At 39.7% G+C, this 23014-nt stretch overlaps 1 protein-coding gene across 1 annotated transcript in view; it reads left to right on the forward strand.

Annotated features, from left to right (window-relative positions):
* Positions 1–23014, forward strand: part of LOC122807156 (zinc finger protein 84-like) — a 483130-nt gene that overhangs the window by 246800 nt on the left and 213316 nt on the right. Inside the window, exon 5 of the mRNA XM_044078180.1 lies at positions 2614–2808. Coding sequence (XP_043934115.1) covers positions 2614–2808 — 195 coding nt within the window. The remainder of the gene's footprint in view (positions 1–2613; positions 2809–23014) is intronic.

Consider the following 23014-nt stretch of genomic DNA (forward strand, 5'->3'; position numbering starts at 1 on the left):
GTCTTTGAACCGTTTTCTAGTAGCAACTCATATACCTATACCGTGGATGTCCAACATCCTTCCAAGCAAATTGAGCAGAACTATACTACTGCCTCACGAGTGGTCTGTCAACAAAACAGTGGCAACAGACATCTTCAGCTGCTGGGGCCAATTATGATATGACCTTTTCTATTCTCACCTAAACAACAAATGCAAAAATTACTTTGTCCTCATCCATTCACAGGGTCAGCCTCTGAGAGATGCTGTAGACCATCCTTAACCCTGAGGTCTTTTTTACACCTTCCCTCCTATTCCTCTTATCACCTTCATTCAGAAAGCAATGGACTGCAAGACCAGGGTAATCTTCATTGCCCCCTTCTGGTCTCAGCAGTTATGGTTCCCCTTTCTTTGTCCTCAGTTAGATCACCCACCATGGGTGCTGGATCCATTCCTGGATCTCCTCACATAACCCTTCCAAGTTACTTCTACATGACCTACAGACTGTAAAACTAAGCGCTTGGTTTCTCCAATTCTAACAATTGCCAGAGATGCCAGGCTTTCTTCCCCAGTAGTGCAAATCACATCTTCCTCACAAAGGAATTCTACAAAAAAGACTTTCAAGAGCAAATGGAAGTGCTTCTTCAACCAGTGACCTGTAATGGACTAAATCTATGCTCTGTAATGCTTTCAAATATTTTAGAATTTCTTTCAGAACTTTTCATGACTGGGTCAAGTTATTCAATAATTAAAGTACAATTGGCAGCCATTTCAAGCTTCCACATAGAATTCAGCAACATGTCCATTGCTTCCTTCAAAATTTCCAAGGCTTTTCTAAGAGGTACCTTTTTATTGAGACCCCCCTGTTCGTAATCCAATCAGTTACTGGGATATCAACATTTTGCTTCTGTTTTTAACTCAGAAACCCTTCAAACCTGCAGCATACACAGATATGAATTTTCTTTTTAGGAAGACTATATTTTTGGTCGCCATTAATTCTGCCAAATGAGTATTAGAACTTCAAACACTTGCCTGAAAGGCCTCCCTTCTGGTCTTTCATAAAGATACAGTGTTGTTGAGAACAAATCCTTACTTTCTCCCAAAAGTGGCTTCTGAAACAAATTTAAACCAGCAAATTGATTTGTCAGTTTTCTTTTCCAATTTTTCCAGTAAAGGATAACACATGCTAGGTCTACTTCATATTAATGAAATTTCACATTACCAACTTTTAAATCACCCTGACGACATAACCAAAACAGCACAATCACAAACACTGACAATACCAAAACTTAAAATCAAAAAGAATTACCACCGTATGTTAACTATGTCTCCCAAGAATGTGGACAAGAACAGCTTTGGTGTGTGTGTGTGTGTGTGTGTGTGTGTGTGTGTGTGTGTGTGTGTGTGTGTGTGTGTGTGTATATATATATATATATGTACACACATACTGTGCAATGAAAATGTATTTGCCCCCTTCCTGATTTCTTATTTTTTTTTTGCATATTTGTCACACTTAAATGTTTCATATCATCAAACACAGGCACAGGTCACCTCTGAGTAGTCTGTAAGACACAGAGTAAAGTGACAGTGATTTCAGTCTGTCCACATATGGCAGGTGCTGAAGACCCTGAATTTTTTGTAAGGAAACACTGTGGTCTCTCCAGTTGCTGCAGGTGCTTGGATAGGTACATACTATAGGGGGCATTGTACTCTGTTATTGGCCTGATGAGGGAGGCGCACAGGGGAATTATAACCTGCATTTTTCTGGAGGCAATACGGTTATAAGATGAGCAATGTAAAATACCCTTCTTACCACTGTGGAGATGTGGTGATCAAAGACAAGGTTGCTGTCACCTTGTGTGCCTAGGTCTCTCACTGTTGACTGCATGCTTAGAGTGTTATTATTGATGTGGTAGTTAGCGGACACATCACCCTTGACGAATGGGATGATAATGGATTTTTTTTTTGCATTAAGTTTTAGACCATGACATTGGCATCAATCATTAGTCTGCGTAAGTCCCTCTTGCATGGTGTTGACATAATTTGGGGAATCAATGACCACTCCCAGTTTGCAGTCATCAGCGAATTGCATCAGCCACAGACCTTATGTTTTTGCCTGGACTTCAGAGAAGTAGATTCCGAATAGTAGGATTGCAGAACCAATACCTGTGGAACACCACTGGTTATGGGTTTGCTGGAGGAGGTGGAGTCCCCTATGCTGGAGGAGGTGGAGTCTCCTTTAGTTCTGTATAAGTCAGAATATATACTTGTCTCGTAATGAAATGTCAAATTTGTGTTCTTTCTTAATTTGCAAGAAGGTGTTCACAGGATGAGTTAGTGGGATTTAGTGACATGCACGCTTGTGTAGCCAGAAAATTATGTCAAGGTGAATTTTTGGTGTAGGTGAAATGACATCCACAAACACAGAATTTTGCTAAAAAAGGTGCCAATTTCTAATTGGTAGTGAGGAAGTCCCTAATCGTGACCCTATCAAGTAAGGTCCTTGTGTATGTCAACTGATTTGAAAAGGATGTATCGCTAATGTTTACAGGGAGGAGGTGAGTTAATAAATGAGCTGCTCATTATGGTTAACCAAATCGGTATACTTCTAATAAATACTCATACTTTTCAATTAAGGTGCAGACTACAAAATCCCTCTAGAACATCTGTTGTCGCTGATGGAACAGAATGAGGAACTTGCAATTTGTACTATGAAGAATGAACCGTCAGTTCTCTGTATAAAAGATGAACATCCAGTCTGCAACATAAAGAAAGAAGATGAAGATCTAGATCTAGATGAGCAGAGTAATTACTATGAAGATACCTGCAGCAGTAAGTAGACGTTTACTGTACGTTTTGTTTTGCCACTGCCCTTCTAATTAAAATGTTAACAGATTATTTTTGTAAAAGATGTCTAATCCTTCATTAGTTAAGACAGGGACTGGTCCGTTGTGAGCCACTTTAAGGGGATCAAGTTCAAAGAAACAAATTTTTGACAAGTTTACGCTTGATGTAAAGGACCTAACCCATGTCATACTGTATTCACAGAAATCATGTGGCTGCTAATTTTGGAATGTTGCCAAAAAAGCGCAAACACTGTATTTCAGTACCTAAAATGTGTCAGCCATCCAAAACCTGGTTCTCCCCGAATATGCCTGCCTTATATGTGAATATGTGACGTGATTTTTTTAGTGTGTGTGTGTGTGTGTGTGTGTGTGTGTGTGTGTGTGTGTGTGTGTGTGTGTGTGTGTGTGTGTGTGAATTGAATCAACAGGAGAGGAGCAGGGGAATGGTTCTTCTGATTTTGGTCACAGAACTGGCAGTGGCATAAACCTTAAGGTTTACTGGTGCTGTTAGATGATGTACAATGAACACAAGCTCGAATATCATGTGCTACACAAGAGACTGAGAACCTTAATTCATTCTGGACAGGAATTAGACTGCTGTCCATCTGCAGTGTGTGAAACATTTGAGTGAAATCTCAAGCAGTACTCCCATAAATAATCCCACAAATGATAGCAGAAACCCGAATAACAGGCAAGGAAATCGAGAGCAATACACAGTGAAACACTGTCCTTCCAAAACATGCACCATTCCTGGAATGAAAAGACAAATTATAGTGCAGTGGTGGCCAGTTCACTTTGGCATAGATGTTCACAGTGGACATGCTTCTGAAGAGAGCAAGTGAAGAGATTATGGCCTGGTAAAATGCAGTTGTATTAGCCAAAGCTCAAATGGTCATCAGAAGGCACAACATTATGTCAGCTTACATAGTTACAGAATACAACTACTTAGTAGGCCTGAATATTCTAATATGTTTTTTGAAGGGAGAACTGCAACTAAGTGCTCCTCTAGTTTGGTAGAATGCACTCTACTGTGATATGAGCATGTGAGAAAAGGCTGTGAGATGAATAGACTAACTCAGTAAAAGATAAGCACAACTCTGGGAAAGAACCAACAATTAGCCATCAGGAAGACTAGGCCCTTTATAAAAGTGGAAATAATACCTTTCTCAAATAAAAGTTTATAGCTCCATAATTTATCAGACTCAGGGCAAGTACTTTAGATCTGCTCATCTAGCCGATTTAAAGGGCCAAAAAGGCATAAAGATAGTCTCCATGTTTCTCTTCAAAGATGAAGATGAATTCTTCAGTGGAGGCCAGAGATGGAGCAACTGCCTTAAAAACATTTTTTCTTCCTGTGCTACACCAAAGTTCTACCTCCCATCAGTTAAAGGATAGGCAGAATGGCTGATACTTGGACTCTATTGCTGGAAAAACTGAGATTCACATCTTACGAAAGCCGTGAGTGTGACAGTCCAGTGTCTAGTTTGACAAACAGAGTAAGACTGCTACATTTCTGGGTCCAAATGAAGAATATCTTCAACTCGATCTTTTAAATGGTCCTAGTGAAATTGTTCCTCCCATTTTACAGAAATGCCCCAGATCTCATCCAGAAGATTCATTGGCTGAATTGACACTGTTGGAGGAACCAAAGCCTTAGACACTGGCTGTTGGTCTTCCTCAGTGCCACAAGCCCTAGTCCTCAGATATTGAGAGTTATTGCTGAAGAGAAATAAATTAAAAGGCCTGAACAACACAGAGTCTGGTCTGTCCAGAGCCAATAGTGATAAGCTTTGACCTTTTCCCTATACAACTTTGCATATTGGTGAGACAACAGCAAAAATAAAGGGAATGTGCACAAAGCACATCCTTCAAATACCTTGTCATTTGGTTAAACCAATTACATAACTTTCAATTAAATATTCAAAACACAAGCAAAAAGATCAAAACACTCCTGTTTTGGGCGAGCAAGCTATTGCTTCTTCTGTCCTGTCATAGGCAAAGTAATATTCTTATCTCAACTCGAATATGGACTACCCGTTATAGCTTCAGCCTCAAAAAAAAAAAAAATGCTACCACATTACAAATCATCTCCAGAAAAAATCTGCTGGTTCATTACTAACTCTCACAATAATGAACATCATTGCCTAACTTTCACCAAAGCTAAATGGCTCAGTACATTTGAGAGCCAACCTCCGTATTGGATCACTAATTCACAAAGCCATTGTCCCCTCTTACTCATAAACGTTTCACCAAAACCCCCACATATAATCTCATAGGCATGTCTCAATCTCAACCCACCTCAGTAACGCCAAAAAATAACTTTATTGCACTGACTGTGCATTCTCCATCCTAGCATCTATACTATGGGTCTCCATTTCTGTCTCAATCCGAGGCATCCAAAACTACTCAGACTTCAGACAACAGCTCAGGGAACACTTCCTCACCCAAGCAAAGTACAGATGTACTCTCTGAGGTAATGCTACATTAACACTGTAGCTCTTACACACCCCTTTATCTCTATTTCATCCTTCCTTATCTCATTTTGTCATCTTCTTACTTACTGCCTCTCTTTCATCCTACTTCCCTCTTCTCTTTGCATCTCTCTCACACTTCTCCTTTCTACTTCCCTTCCCTGTGCATGCCTCTCTTACCTTTTTTCTGTCTTTACCCTATGGTATCCTTTTTTGCAACTATTCTCACTTGCTTGTTCTAATTTTTTTATATCTTTCTATATAATGATATGCTGCTATAAGTCATCTTGGCCATTGTGGCTACATCGTATTCATAAAGCTCTGCTAAGCATAATTCCATTTTTCAGTCCATGTTTGGGTGTTGTAAACTGCTTATTGAACCAAATGCTATAGTGTATCTTTACATCTGTAAATATATATATATATGTTTGTTTTGTAACAAATTCTTGTATTTCTAAATATGTTTTGTTAATTTCTTATGTGATCCTATTCACTCAGGTTGTTCTAAGTAGTCCATTGAGATCAGTGTACTACACTGGAAAGCATATATATATATATATATATATATATATATATATATATATATATATATATATATATATATATATATACATACACATACACACACACACACATATATATATATATATATATATATATATATATATATATATATATATATATATATATATATAAATCATCCATTATATGGACGCACACTTTCTTGCTGAAGGGAGTAAACTCTGGGAAATATAGCTTTCTCCTGTGCAGTAACTAGATCAACCTCCAGAGTGCCCTATTTCAGAAAGAAGACTTGTCTACTTTCAAAGCTTGGACCATAGCTTAAGGTAGTGCAAATGTGTTTAATTTGTCTATGGCATGGGCTGCCACCTGAAAACTGTCATGGCTGATGGAGCATTCCCAGACCAAAACTGCTTCACTAAAATGGAGTTAGAAACAATTCTTTCTCTGCTTTTTCAGGTATCAGCACTACTGCCTGTCTGTCTAACTTTACCAGTAGAGATTCTGGCATCAGAAGTACCTACGCAGCCAGCATAGCTATAAACACTGCCTCTGCTGGGGGATAATGATACTGATATACTTCACCACAGGATTCCAGTGATCCTGTAATACAGCAGACCGTACATAGGCTTCTGCTACCTGAACTGGTGTGTGTAATGATAGGAACTAAGTCATTGAAGGAGTCAGAAAGAGAATCCCACTTATATGTGTGCAAAGACCCAGCATCTTAAGAATGATAGTGGAAGTGTGATGCACAAAGATAGTCCAAGAGGGAATGATGTCCCTGCAGCCGCCGGCAGTGTATCAACCACTTCAGTAGATGTATGTGGAGATGGCTAAAGACCTGTATACAAACAGATGCCATAAGCCTCCTGAAGATGAAAAGAAAATAGGTCTCTACTCTGTTCTTAGGTAATCTTGGATGCCAGCAACCTGAGCTGCAACTCCCTGTCTACAGGAAACAATGTACATGACTGGGCAATGTCAAAAACTGGTGCTATGGACATACATTGTGTTAGAAGCTGGGATGAAAGTCTCTAGAGATCACACAGATGAAAGTACTTTGGTAACAGCTGATCCAAAGGACTCTAGTTAAAAGACTACTAATAAGCATTCAGCAAATGCTCCTAAAGCTAACACTTTGAAAAAAAAAAATACTGTGATTGAAGCAAATGCCAAAGGGCAGGTATCTAACTCATAAGTATTCTTTTTGGTTTAAACAGGCACCCATCATGTCTTTGTGGTTTAAACAGGGGATACTCATTATGTCTGCCAACTCTATTAAGAGCTTCTGAAAAGCAGATCAGTATTTGTCCTATGACCATGTCCAGTTTTATAACACTTACATGATGATGGAAATCCCACAAATCCCGTATCATTCAGGGCCCTACACTAAGAAAAATAAAGGAATAAGAATAAATTCCACTCTATGTTCCCTGATGAAAACATTACAGTGCTCCCTTATCTCAAGAGACTGAACTGACAGACCCACAGCCATCTAAAATATACCAGAGAAGGATAGTGTATGTATGTGTATGCATACGGAGGGGGATATGAATCTCTGTGATCAGGCCTTTCCCTGTGATGTTTAGGATCCATTTATCATGTGATATTGTACACCAGCTCAGGATGAACTTGAAGAACAGCCTTCCCATCTAGGTAACCTCTGGAGTGAAAGTGGTTCTGTGTGTATTTCCTGGTGCATAAAATACTTTGTTTCTAAAAGCCATCAATACAGCAGAAAAAAAAATTAATAAAAATGACTAAAGTTCGAACACTAATTTATTATAAAACACAGTCTAGCACCTCAACTAATGCATCCAGAGCAGAATGAGAAAAACAATTTAAGTACACACAAACACATACAATTATCAAGACTAGTCAATCACTCAGTCTATTAATTGAAACATGTAAAGTGAAAGTTACATTAAAAAACTTTTCTAGCTGCATTCATTATTTAAACCATGTGGTTGCAACACATTAAATTTCAGTATAAACAAAGTTTCTTTATATAATAGTCTTTTATTGTATAACCACCTCTTTCTTTAAGTATCAAACTTTGTAAAACAGCAGCTTGTAAAAAAGCACTATTACTCTGCTGTTTAAGAAAAAATGTCCCTGATATGTTAAATTTTAAACTTCCTGCTTGTTTGTCCTATGTATATAAGACCACATGGGGATCTAAGCGCATATATAACTGCTACAGAATCACAACTAAATGTTCCTACATCATATTTCTTCCTGTTTATAACATAGAACTCTTACTATAGAATGACAACTACAAAACTGCCCACAGGAGAAAGTCCCACTAGATCTCCTTATTTATTAAAATAAATTGGTGTCAGAACTTCAGTGTTTTTGACTTTTTTTTTTTTTGAAAGACTGGTAAGGCTTGGTAATGAAAAGAAAGGGAGGTAAGGACACACAGACAGCCTACAGCAGAAAGTCTTCCTCTCTTTTCTTGAGATTTTTAATGATGTACACAGAAGAGTTGCTAAAGAAGACATCATCCCATCTAGGACAGCCTTGTGAAGTTCTGAAGACAGGGAAAGAGCCTAAGGTGTGCAGTGCTACCCTAGCACAGTCCTGGATAACACTTCTGCATTTTGAGCACTGCTGCCCACTTCAGTGCCTGATATAAACTAGAGAGATATGCTGCATGCCATGTGGTAGAGAGCACTGTACTATGTTTTGCAATATGCCAATGTGGACAGCTACATATCTGGGTGTTGCTGGCTTGAATACATTTCTGGGTGTGTAATATTTTCATGAATTCCTGTGTAAATACTGCTGGGAAGCCACGTTAGTGTTTCAGAATAAATGAGTCTTGTATTTCCCACTCGTGAGTTGCTCAGTACTTACACACAAAAGTGGCAGATTACAACACAAATAAATAACATTAACTGCATCAAAAGCTGTCAGCTTACAGAAGTGAACCCTATTAACTGATGAGCACTGTAGTTATATAAAAATGTAGATATTTAAATGCTGGCATGTATCTATTGAACAAAACCAGAGACAAAACAGAATGGAGTTCATGACAGTAACAGCCATTTAACTGCCTTCGTGCGACACTATATGCATCGAAAGAGGAACATTTTTAAGACGGCGGGAACTGTTACACATTTTCTGTGATGTGTGAACATTTAGTAAAAGAGGTGAGACATTTGTCAACTATGACAAGAATTAGTATGATCCTGATATTATTCTACTGCACACAGCAAACTAACCAATACAAAGATCAGAAAAATCTCACCAGACAGTAAACTGCAAATCCCATTTTTCCCTGCTAATAAATTTCACTGACATAAATCTGAGAAGCAAGAAGTTCAGGGCCCATGCAGGGGGACGGTTCTTCAAAAATAGACAGTGATGTAGCACTCTAAAGAATTGCCTGAATAAGCCAGTTATAGGGCACAATATTGCCCTCCACAAGATCACAAAAATCAAAAATAACTGATCATTTCTCAGCTGTCCGTGATACTGCATAATGCGTCTCATTTTGCCTCATATTTTTGCTCTGTCATAAAATTTTTGATTTTCTGATAAATCACTAGGGATTATAGTCAATTAATGATGTCAGACATTAAAAGTTTCATAATTCCTTTTGTTCAGAAAATGTACATTGATGCAAAGCCTATTATTCTGTTAACTTTTGAGTGAATTTGAGTAATGTTTACAAAAGCTGTCCCTAATTTTTGACTTCTGTACCCCCATTGTTTTTGGCTGTGTCCAGAATTTTTGAGCAAAGAATTTGAGAAGTATGTTGGAGTGTTATGGTTAGTGCAATTTCTCAATGTTGGGAGGCTGAGGCAGTACTTCTGGAATGACAAACTTGGATATTGGCCTCATTATTCACAACAATACAAGAAGATGTTTTTCATTTGCAGAAAGATTGCACTCCTTACCTTTCCTGAAAAGCAAATGCCATAGCACTGGAATGGAGAATTGTCCAGTATCTGAACCTTTGATTCAGGCAGTACAAAGGGGACTGGCCATGGAACAGTGAATTAACTTCATCTTTGCACAGACACTGTAGTGGTCATGTGAAGTTTCCAATACCATCTATGTGCATTTTGTGGACCAGGAGAAAGTATATGACTACAAAATGCCATGAGTGAAGTGCTATAAATATACCAAGTCACTTGGCTGCCACTGTATCACATTCATGGCACTAAACAAAAGACATACAAATCAGGACACCATCAGGGATATGCATCACTTCCTCTCCTGTTTATGATTTTCATGGAAAGTGTTTCAAGAAACAGCCCTCAGTCTGCAAAGTATCCAGTTTAAAGATGTGATGGAGCATTATAGTTTGAAGTTGAAGTCGTCGTACTATCCTCAAGCAACTGTGATCTCCAGTATGCATCAGAGAAATTTACTGCTGAGTGAAATAACTGGGATGAAACTCAGCAAATCAAAATTAAAGGTCATGATTCGCTTCCATTAAATACTTGATTGCCATCTGCAGGTCCGTGTGGTGGGAGTGGCTATCTCAGGTGGAGAAGTTTAAGTATCTTGAGGTCTTGCCCACATGTGAAGTTAGAGGGGGAATCTGGAGATTGATCAGAGCATGGTTGCACCAGCAACAGTACCACAGACCTTGTACTAGTCTATGACAGTGACTCAAGAGTTGAATAAAAGCACAAAACAATTTATCAGTCAGTTTAATGTTGTCTGTTTTCATTTGTCCTCAACTCTTGGGTTCAGATCTGATTCTCAGGTCCAACTCGGCTACTTCTTTTAGCTCATGAATCACTGAAAGCTCTTGAGCTCCTCCCTTTCCCATAATGCCCTAGACCCCAACATACCTCAGATCTTGTTTGCTGCCTTAGAGTACAGATGTGGTCACTGTTTCTGATCTCAAATTAGAAGCAGTTTTTGGGTATTGTGAGTCCATTTCCTTTAGTTTATTGCTATAAGTTTCTAAAAAAACTTCTTCATATCTTCTATTGCGTTTACTCCCTTTTTCCCTCTAAATAGCTTGTAAAGTACTTGTGTACTCTTTCTTTTTACAATTGCTGGTATTTTTTGTTTTTTTCTGTGCATCCTGTACCTCTTTAATACCATTATTGGTATTTTGTATTTTGTAATTTTTCTACATTTGCATTTTGAAAAAGAAAAAAAAAACTTTATTCCTAATTCTTTCCTTTCTTCTTTGCAATAATGTCTAAGAAACTCTCGGGTTTCAAGAAATATATAGCCTGTGGCCACAAGATTCCTTTGCCCAACATTCATTCTTAATGCATTTACTGTCTAGGACCATCACACCTTGATTCTAGTTGTGGCATATGTAAGGGTTTTAACCGTCGGGCCCTTATAGATAGAAGGAGCCTCTGATTCTCAAAGGGACTTGTTGCCCTCTAAATCTTCTACTTCAGAAGCATCTTCTGGGGCTCAATCCCCTAAGAGGACAGTGAAAGATTCCAGGAAGAGTCCCTGGAACCAATCACTTCATTGGCTTCTGGTTCAGAACCTCCTACAAATCTTGCTAAGAATTCAGATCCCAGCTCCTTGGATTCAAAAACCAGAAATGAGAATTCTCTTTGGATCCATTACCTCTAGACTGCCTTCTCTTTTCTTGGAGCATTCTACAAGACACCACCATTCTAGACCTTCATCAATAGCATCCTCAACTCAGTTTTCCAAAAGCTTAACTGAAGCTGATGTGGACAGGATGATGAGGAATTTTCTGTTGATGCAGCTACAATGGGAGTCTTCCAGCTCCAAGCCCATTGGGTGCAAGACACTTATTAGTACAACCCCCCTTGCTCGCACCTTCTCCAATCCAACCTCTGGTATTGGAGTTGCCATATCCGAAGGTTCTGGAGTCGTTCACATCTGATCTGAAGATACTCATATCTTCGACTCTGGTGCCTCAGATCCAGATGACTCTCGAAGCCGTAGTGTCAGCAGCAGATCTAAGGTGTTGGAGCTGACTCCAAAGCAATCAGAGGCGTATTTTCCCCTCAGAGCCTTTGTGCTAGACAGCTTGGCTCTGACTTTTATTTATTTTTATTTATTTTACATTTGTTAACCGGGAAAGTCCGACTGGATACAAGTCCATTTTCAGCGGAGGCTCGGGGAAAAAAGCTCCAAGTAATCAAAAACATTTCATAGCCCATAATATAGATAGTGATATACAGTAGGAACTATTTAGGTAGTTAACATATCAATAGCAGCAATTTTACAAAAGCATTTAGTAGCAAACATATATGAACATGTTGAAATTATTAAAGAAATGATTAGGCAAGTTACAGTCAAGAGTAGTAGGTCTATATACAAGATTGTTGTTGCCATATAGGGTGAGATATAGAGATCAAAATAGATAGAAAGATAGCAATGGATAGCAATGGGTTATAGCATGATGTTAGTTGTAAATCTGTGGTTAATAAAGAGCAGTCTTATTGTAGTGGGGGTTTAAAGGGTTATATATGAAATATATACCTCTACAGATGGGAGGAAATAGGTAGGGGGGTTATGTGTTTATTATTAATTAGTCGGGGTTTAGACATGGACATAGCCAGTGTCTGTTCATGTATGTTTTTAGAGCTTTCTTGAATTGAGGTGCTGAGCTTATGGTTGTTATTTCATGGGGAAGGGAGTTCCATTTTTTTCCAGTATAGTTGGAGAACAATGAATCTCCAGCGGTGTTATTTGCTCTTATGGTTTGGACTAGCATTCTGCTGGATGAGCGGAGGGAAGTGAGGTTGTTATAAGGGGTGATTATGTTAGTTAGAGCTGGAGTACTGTCTGGTTGGTATAGGATTTTTTGAGTAAGTATGAGTTGGGTGTAGTTTATTTGATTGGGGAGTTCTAGCCAACCTAGTTTTTGAAGATTGTTACAGTGGTGGGTTCTATATGTGGAGCCTGTGGCAAATCTAGCTATATTATTGTAGCAGCTGGTTATCTTGTTGAGGTTTGATATAGATAGATTTGTGAGGATGGGTGAGGCGTATAGGAGTGTGGATAGAAGATGGGTGCAAGCTATGGTGGATCTGGCGCATGAGGTTTGATATTTATTTATCCTGTACATGGATCCAATTTTTTTATTTACTGTTTTGATGGTTTTGTCTATGTGGGCTTTAAAACTAAGGTGGTTGTCAATGATTACACCTAGTAGTTTGGTGTTTGTTTCTGGAGATATTGTAGTTCCGTTGTTTGAAGAGATGGTAAATATTGGTGGTGTTTGTTTATGGGTGGGGGTAAACAGTAGTAATTTGGTTTTATTTGGATTCAGTAAGAGTAAACGAGTGTTAAGCCAGTTTTCTACTTTGTTAAAGGTAGACCGGGTTAGAGATTGTAATTCTGCTGGAGCAGAGGCAGTGCAAATTAGCGTGGAATCGTCTGCGTACTGTATGGAAGTAGCCTGTGGTATGGCATTAGGGAGTTCATTGATGAAAATAGAAAAGAGAAGTGGGCCGAGAATGGAACCTTTTGGAACGCCAAGGGTGACAGGTAGAAGGGGGGATAGATTATCTTTCCACATGACTGCTTGTTGTTGATTGTTTAGATATGAGTGGAACCACTTAGATACTGATTTGTCTATATAGAGTGAGTTGAGGGAATCTAAGAGTAATTTGTGGTTGACCATATTGAATGCTTTAGACAGATCGAGGAAGAGGGCAGAGGAGAGGAGATTTAGATTATGATTTAGGTTGATTGTGTGAGAGAAGGAGAGAAGGGCAGTCGTAGTACTATGGGCTGGTCTGAAACCATGTTGGGATGGTGCTAATAGTGAATTATGGGTGAGATGTGCTAGAAGTTGTTTCTGAATGCATTTTTCCATTATTTTGGCTAGGGGTGATAGAATAGCAATTGGTCTGTAGTTAGAAAGTTCTGTGGAGTTACCTCCTTTATGAAGTGGAATAATGTAGGAGATTTTCCAGATAGAGGGGATGTAGGATTCTTGGATTGTACAGTTGGTTAGGATGGAGATAGGATAGGCTATAATTGTAGCGGCTTTTTGTAGGAATTCAGCGGGAAGTAGATCTGCTGCAAGGGTAGTTGGTTTTAGTTTTTTTAAGTAAAGATTTGATATAGTCTTTGGGGATAGGCTCGAATTTTAGTGGTATAGGGTTCACTTGAGTAGATGAGGTTGTGGAATAAGAGGAGGGTGTTAGATTTTTGGCTAACGATTTGATGGTTTTGGTGAAAAAAGTGTTAAAGGTACTTGCTACTGTTTCAGGGGGAAGTTGTGAGGTTGATGAGGGGGTGGGGGGTAGTGGAGTTACCTGGGTGGAGTAGCTTATTAAGACATCACCAAAATTTTTGAGGTTGAGTTTGGTGTTTTTGTTGTAGATTAAGATAGTAGTTTTGTTTATCTAGCATAATAGATTTTTTAGTTTCGTGTCTAATTTGTTTGTATTTTATGTGGTCAAGTGGTGATTTGGTGGCTCTCCATGAATTCCATGCTCTATTTCTAGATGCAAGTTTTTGTCTGGTAGTATTGGTTAGCCAAGGTGCTATTCTGTTTTTTGTTCTTGCTCTTCATATTGGGGCGTGGCTGTCTAAGATGGCAAGGAAGGTTGTGTTGAATTCGGAGACTGCTTGGTGTAGGGGTAGTGTTTTAAGTTTGGCCCATCTACATAGGCTAAGATCATTTAGGAATTTATTTAGGTTGAAGTTTTTTAAATTTCTGCGGTTGATAAAGGTGTTTTTTTGAGGTATATCTTCTCTTTTGCGAATTATATAAGTTAATAGGTGGTCACTCATGTCTTCAGGTTGGGTTCCTGTTTTGTATAACTGAGGATTGTTGTTTGTTAAGATCCAATCAATTATGCTTTCTTTGTTGGATTTACTGAGTCTGGTAGGGGTAGTTATGGTTTGGGAAAAACCATGTAAGTTAATATGTGTGGATGGGAATTGTGTTGAACAGGTTGTCCAGTCAATATTGAAGTCACCTAGCATAACTGTTTCTTGGGGGTGGGAGGAGGATAACCATTGGAGTATGCTTTCTAAGGAGTTTACGTTGTTGCCAGGAGAAATGTAACTGCAAACTAAGTGTATGGCTTTGTTTTTGTTGATCTGAATTCTTGAAACTATTATTTCAGTTTTGGGTCCTATTAGTTCAGGGGGAATGTTAAATGTAGTTAGTTCTAGAGAGGATTTATACAGGATGGCTACAACTCCACCTTTTTTAACGTTACGGTCAAATCTAACTATATTGTAGTGAGGGGGTAAGATCTCAGTATCAGGGGTAGTGGGTTTAAGCCAGGTTTCTGTAAGGCAGAAAACGTCAGGTGTGTTTATATCTATGAGTGCATGCAGTTGATGAAGTTTGTTGTTTATGCTTCTGATATTTAGGTGACAGATCAGGAATGAATTAGGGGCATTATGTGTATTTCTTATGTTTGTAGGGGTTGTAGCTATTGGATTGCTGGTTGATGGTGTCTTTGGTCCTGGGTTGGGATGGATGTCACCATCAGCTATGAGATTGTGTAGTCTTTGTATTAGTTTGGTGAGTTTCCGTAGGAGTTGGTAGTAGTTCTTTGTATTTGGGTTTAAGTGAGGTGTGCGTAGTGGGTGGAGAGGTTTTGGAGCTAAGCTCAGGTGATAGTGGGGATGAGAGGGTGGAGGGGTTTCTGTAGGGATACAAATTGCTGTGCTTGATGTGGGTGACTGATAGTTGGGCAAGTATTGGTATTCATAGGCAGAAAGTAGTAAAAGTATAGTAGGGTGGGGTGTAAGGTAGAACAGTGGGATTGTTTTCTTTGAAGAGAGGGGAGTCCTTGAATACATGATGGATATGTTGGCAGGAGAGGGGGAGTGGTAATGGAATTAGGTGGGGGTGGAAGAAGTTTGTTGGGGAGTGGATATAGAAGATGATTTTAGATTCTTTCAGCTTGTTGGGTGGGTGTGGCTAATTTAGAGAGGGGAGGGGTTAGTGTAGTATAAGTGTGGGAGTAGTGGGGGCGGGTGGAAATTAGGGGCAGGGTAGGGGAGCGGAGTGCGCCCGCAGGGCGTACGGAGCGGGAAGAGCCAAAGAAGAACAGATGGTCCAAAGACTTCCTCTTTGAGTGCCCTGCCTGTAGGGTGGAGGGAACGTACTTCCCATAAGCATGTTTTTTGGAGACGATGGTTCGAGGCATTCAGCATTCAAGGTAGTGGAGAGAGCTTTCTGTATTCCTAGAGTTCAAACTTCTCCTCCTTCTTTGGCTCCAACCGCCCTAGCTTATTCATCTCTGCATCTTGAGCTTCAGTTATCCTTACCACAGGAACAGCCAGCTCAAGTAGTCACCAGGAAACCAAACTGGATATACTGATTTCTTCTGATACTTTTGTGGAACATCCCACCAAAGAAATTACCAGGAAATGCAAAGGAGGCACCTGGACCCTCCTCAAGAGTCTGTCACAGAAGATACCGACTTCCGTGAGAGGAAGGGTCCCAAAGAACATCAAACGGTGATGTCTAATTTGTAGTCTGGAACTCCTAAAGCAAAGAGGTAGTTGGTGTCCCGACAACCCTTCCCAAGAGGAGTCAGTATTCCTGGAGGCTTTTGGTGGTGACCTGTCTACCTCCTGGGTGACTCCACCCATCAGTGAGCTCATTATTTTGGTCTCTTGGCAGGTGTGGAAGGAACCTGATGCCACTGAACCAATCCTCAAGAGATCAGACAGGGTCCTGGCACCACCTAAGGACAGAAACTTTTGGAGCAAGGTAGTACCGGTCGATACCATGGTCATAGTGGCAGTCATGAAGAAGGAACTAGAGGAACAAAGTTCCTCTGTCCACGTCCTAACAGGGAGTCTAGGACAATGAACAGATTTGGGAAGTGTGTTTATGCTTTAGTGACCCGTGCCATCTGGTCTCTGAACTAGCTGCCACACTTCAAAAGATTCATATCCTCCGAGGCAGAGAGCACTTTTGCCTTGCATTTGGCTAACCTTCAGTCAATTTCCAATTTGTCCACTAGGCTTATCTTTAACGCAGCAGAAGGTAACTCATGGGCGGCAGGTTCAGGTTTTCCATCAGATGACATGCCTGGATGCACTTGTGTGACTTTGCAAATCCCTTTAAAACTTCCTTCATCAATGCTCCCTTTGACAGAAGTTCCTTATTTGGCTTCAAGGTGAAAGACACACTCTCTAGGTGTGAGTAGCTAAGTAAAACCCTGTCTTCTGTGGGCATGTGGTTTTCGACCCCTGAACGAACCTTTACTTAGAATCAGTGATGTGGTTGAAAGGTGTGGTTCAAGAAATCCCAGGGTCCCTTCCAAGATCCACATGGAGACAGTTCCCCAAGGGGCAGAGGGTGGAACTCTAATGGAAAATGTCACTCTCATGGCTAAGGAGGTCCGCAGAAATCAAGAATCAAGAATATTTTCTCTGAAAAATCCTACCAGAACTCCTGAAAGGAGGCCTGACTGTTTGTCTCTGGAAACAGTCAGTGGTCATTTGTCCCTGCAACAGAGAGCTTAGTAGGAAATTACAAAAGATTCATGGGTGCAGAGATAATATCCATAGGTTATATCATACTATTTTTCCATCCAACCCCATTGGTTTCAATGAAAATCCCCAATGTTCCACCCAATCAGAGGGAGGCAGCAGCCCTAGAAATAAACAGGTTGTTTGAAAAAAAGAGTCATCCAAGAGGTCCCCCAGACCAGAAATTTAGATCTCAGCAACCAATTGCAATTGGTTCAGTACACAAACTTCTGGATGGTCACAGTTCAATCCATTCTGCCTTTTCTGCACAAGGATGATTGGATGTGCTCATTAGATCTTCAAAACCTGTACTATCATATCAAAATGAACAGATGATCCAGGAGATATGTATTATTCTGGCTGGGAGCCAGTCATTACAAGTTCGGTGATCTACCGTTTGGTCTCACCACAGTCCCCCAGGGTGTTTACCAAGTGTGCAGCAGTAGTGGCAGCTCACTTGAGGCTACATGGATTCTGGGTGTTTCCATATCTAGATGACTGGCTCATTACCGCTCTGACCAGGCATCAACTGATTCGAGATTATGTACTCCATTTATGCTCCCATCTGGGCATTTCAGTCAGTTATAACAAATTTCATCAGGAGCCAATGCAGACATTGAAATTCATCGGTGCCTCATTCAATATGATCACACAAATAGCATCTCTCTCCTTGTCAAGAGTTCAGACTATTCAGTTCTAGGTCAGAAAGATCATCCAAAACTCTTCTCTCTGAGCTCGATTAATCCTTCAAGCTTTGGGGTCCATGTCAGCGGCAATCATCCTAGTACCATTGTCAAGGTACCATGTGAGAATTCTTCAGTGTAGATTGGCAACTCAGTGGTCCATTTGTTACCATCCCCTACCCAGTCAAATAAAAATAATTCAGGCTTGCAAAAATAATTTCCTATGGTGGATACACTTCAGTCAAGTGCAAGAAGGATGTCCAATTGTTTTTCCCCAACCCAAAGCCATAGTGACCATGGATGCCTCCCAGATTAGGTAAGGGGGGCACATCCTGGGAAGGACAGTCCAAGGCACATGGTCCCCCGAAGAGGCCAACATGCATATCCAGGAAATGAGAGTTGTCCTCCTAGCTTTGCAGGCCTTCCAAGCCACTCTCCCCATGGGACTGTTGCGATTCAGATGGACAGTATGTCAGTGGTCTGGTACATCAAGAAACAAGGGGAGCCATAGCTTATCCACTGTGTTTAGCTTTGAGAGTATGGCAATGGGCAATCTCATCCATTTGATTTCTAATAGCAACACCCATTCTGGGGAAGTCCAGTGTGATTGCAGACAAATTAAGCAGGTCTATCCTATTGCCTCGAGTAGTCTCTTATCATGGCAGAAAAGATGTTTTGTCTATGGGTTCAGCTGTGCTGCGACCTTTTTGCATCCCTTCTCAACAACAAGTGCAGCAGGTTGTTTGCCCTCTTCCCCCCACCGGGAGAGTCACCAAGAGATGTTCTACTTCGCAATTGTCCTGCTCATCTAGTTTATGGCTCCAGTTCTCTTGATTGCTAGACAGACCAGGCTCTCCTCCCCAGTCTGTCACTTTATCATCCCACAAAGCTTCCACTAGGAATGTTTACAAAGCAAATGGAAAAAATTCATAATTTGGGTGTAACAAAAACTATCGGATCCTTTTTCCATTCCTATATCTAAAGTTCTGGAATTTTTAGCCTTAATTTTCAATGAAGGAGCTAGCTTTTCTACTGTTAAGGTACAGTTAACAGGCTACCATCTCCAACTTTAGGGAATAAATAGTTCACCTCTAGCATCCTCCAAACTGTGCAGAGCCTTTCTAAGAGGAACCTTTCTCCTTAGACCTCCAGTTAAAAACCCTAATCCTCTTTCGGATTTAAATGTAGTCTAGCAAGCTCTACCCCGTTTCCATCTGAACCTTCAGCTAAAACAGAGATAACATTTCTAACCCATAAAACTATAATTTTAGTAGCTGTTACTTCTGCCAGAAGAGTTTCAGAATTACAGGCCTTGTCTTCTAAACCCCCCTATTTGATTTTTCATAAAGGTAGAGTATCCTTGAGAACCAATCATTCCTTTCTTCCTAAGGTGGTGTCAGAATCTAATATCAATCAAACTAAACCTGACAGTCTTCTTCCCAAATTTTTCAAATTAAGGTGAGTATATGTTAGACCTATTGAATGTTCACAGACAATTATGGTTTTACTTACAAGGAATAAAAAATTTTAGAAAAACAGATCACCTGTTTGTGTCCTTTTTGGATTAAAAGTTGGGCAAATCAATCTCTAAAGTAACATTAGCTGAATGGTTGACTGATTGTATTACGTTTGTTTATAGTAAATTGGGTATTTCCTTACCCAAACCACCAGGAGCATATTCCACTAGATCTATGGCTACGTTTTTAGTTTTTTGTCTAGATCTTCTCCAGATGATATTTGTGCAGCCGCAACTTGGGCTAATCCTCATACCGTTGTTGCTCATGACAGACTGGGTATGGTCTCTAGGGGCAGAGTAGCCTTTGGCTTAGTGGATCAGGACTATCCTTCCTTAGAGTCCTCCCGGGGTTTAGTTAGCTGGGGATTCTTTCCCAAGAGTTGAGGAATGAATGAAAATTGATATCTCAGATAAAGATGTTACGTACCATTTTCAGTCTTCCTCAACTTCCCTCCCAACAGCTCCTTCCTTGTTGTCTTTTTGAAGGATGCAAGATGCTGAAGGAACCTTGTTCCTTTGTTTGAGTTCCCAGATTTTGCTAGTTATCTTACTATTTCATTCCTTTACAATGCTCTGCAGATATAAGAGGCAGCAAACAAGATCTGAGGTATGTTAGGGACTATGACATTATGGAAAATGGAGAAGCTTGAGAGCTTTTAGCCATTCACGACCTAGTAAAAGTTGCCGAGTCAGATCCAAGGATCAGATCCAAACCCAGCAGATGGGGAAGAATGAAAATGGGCAACACAGATGGAACGTTATGGTGAGTACATAACTTCTTTATCTCTGTGCCCATCCTCATCTATGCTCATGTGTTTTGAATAGTGTCCGAGATGATGACATCATCAGAAATTTGATCCCCTTGCAGAGTAGCTGAATCTTCAAGGCAGGATGAGAAGTGTGGCTATCTAAAGGATCTTTTAGTACACTGATCCACCGTGTTTAAAGGACTGAGTTGAAGTAGTTTGGGCACCTCCTGATGATGAAGTGCGTGCTGAAATTAAAGCAAATTTATTGTTGCTAGGCACAATGTTGAATATGTCTCTATGCAGATACATTCAGGATATATACACATGCATGCCAAAGATATCACAGGTCAAGTTTGGTATCAGAAAACCATAACAATGGTCCCAGAGCTGTATATAATATCAGAGATTAATATTCCTGCCAGATCTTGGCCACCACAAGGTCACAGCAATATCAACAGACAATTTAAGTTACAGACAGTAGTGCCAAGATAACATTGGGGTGTGATCTGGTACAGGCCTGTTGACAAAGGTGCACTAAGCAGGCTGGGTACTAGTCAATTGTGGAGGGCATAGAAATGAAATAAAACAAAAAACACATCAAGAGTTATGACATAGGCATGCCAGCATATCAATGAAGATAAAAAAGTAATAGCCCATAACAATCAGACATAGGTGAAACAAATCTTGTAATAAATATCACAGTACAAAGTGGTCATTTGTAAGTACAAGTAACCATGTGTCTTTTTATTTAGTCCACCCTTTTGCCAAAGGTTGTTAGATTATGAGGAGTAAACAAGATAGACCCACCAGAAACTAAAACTACTCCTACTGTTGATACATTGCTATCAGATAAGTGGGGCAATTTCACAAATTTGCAGGTTTATAAGAAATTGCTTTGCCCACAACATACCATTAGCTAAGCAATGCTCACAGAATTCCCCGTAATAATGAATCTAGGCTGATGGCCAGCATTATTGTTCCTTGTAATTCATCCAAATATCTTGTGTCCTTGCACACTGTATAAATCAAGATTTGTCTACAAAGCATGCAATAGGTGACAAAACTTTCAGCATGACAGTACCAATTTTGTGGAACAGACTTCCCCACCCCAAACAAAGAATGTGTAACTTGTTCATGGAAGGGTATACCACTTTTGAGTTACTTTATCAATCCTGTATCACTGTCTGCATTCATCTACTTCCCACTGGGCCGTGCTTGGTGCACCTCATATGGAAGGCACTGAGAGTCATCCTCACAAGGTGCTAAAACTACACTACCCGACTCCTCCCGACATCCATACCTCTCAACCTCATACATGAAGAAATCTGGACAAAGCCATATATAAAAGTGGGGCAAAGGCCCAAAAATAGGGATCATTTTTAAATATTGTTCTTACAAACTTAGAAAGGTGATAGAATATCATATTTTGCATTAGCATGAATTTTCTGAAGGGTACAAAGTCCGAAACTCAAATGTCTGTCATTTTCTAACTTCAGTCTTTAATGATTTGCCACTAATTGAACAGAAAACCACAATTTTATGAAAAAGGACCAAAAATATGAGGCAAAAATCTGGAAATTCTGCAAAATTGTGTACAGTTGAGAGGCATGAGAAGAATACTATCTATGCCCTGAGGACCTGTTATGTTGCCAGGATTCTCAGTCTGTCATGGAAAATGAAGCCTGATACCATACAAAGGACTCTCATTTCTGCTGCTTGTGTCCATGAGCTTACCTCTCCATCTCTACCCAAAATTCACAAGTACAGATGGGGATGTACACAATAAATGGTAAGCTGAGAGCAGAAGCAAAGCCCTCAATATTGCATACCTCGCACTTTGTCATCTTACCCCGGGGTGTATTTCCTATTTCCCATCCACTCATCAAGATTTTTCTTGAAGAGTGCTAATGAAGAACTTTGCTTGACATAGATGGGTAGCCTGTTCCAGAGTACATAATAAAAAAAATGAAAAACAGAAGCTTTTAGTTAAATCCTTTGGGTGTAGATTTTATGTAAAGTACTGCCTGTGTTTTGCTGCCATCTAGTGCTTAAATAGAAATGTTTAGCATTGTGATCAAAGTATTTCTAAAGGCCAGCTAACACCTGAAAAATAAGTTTTGTTAGGATTGCTACAGTCTGATGTAACCATTAATTAGTGCATTTGTCAGAGCACAACAGTAATATGATTTAGACTTCATAAAGGCCACCTTTTGTTTATTGTTTCATTCATTGGTATTCATTTATTAATAGGATGAGTTGACTAATGACATTTTTGGTCATGACCAAAACATATACATATGCATAATAATACATGAAACTATTCAGTACCACACACAGGCAAATGTTCTATCAAACAATGAACAACATTAGCAGATAAGGACAAGCAGATACCCTCTGGGTATATTACATGTAAATTTTGCCTTATTGAAAAGAGGTTTGTAATAGGGAAATGAGTGTGCTTAATTTATAGGCTGTCTTGTATGGAGTGGGAACTCATTTGTCTGGTGAAACTCTGCAGCTTCAAAGTCATCTTATCATCTAGAATGCTGAATGTGATTTGTGGAAATGAGGAAATCATTGAGTTATTTGCTGAATTATGAACTTTGAGTGTAAAAGAGCTGGAAAGATGTTTTTAAGTGTAGTTAGTGATGCAAAGCATAATACACATCAAGCGTACTCTAGACACAGTTAAGCAGAAGTCATCATTTCACATGTAAGCACTTGACAAAAAATTTGCAGACCATTTCAAACCTAACCAAAAACCCATATTCAGAAGCTTTCTCCAGCCTCAAGGAGGGCAAAACAAGATAGACTGCATGGA

This window comes from Protopterus annectens, chromosome 7.part0 (genome assembly GCF_019279795.1).
Source record: "Protopterus annectens isolate FY-2018-M chromosome 7.part0, PAN1.0, whole genome shotgun sequence".
Classification (NCBI taxonomy): domain Eukaryota; kingdom Metazoa; phylum Chordata; order Ceratodontiformes; family Protopteridae; genus Protopterus; species Protopterus annectens.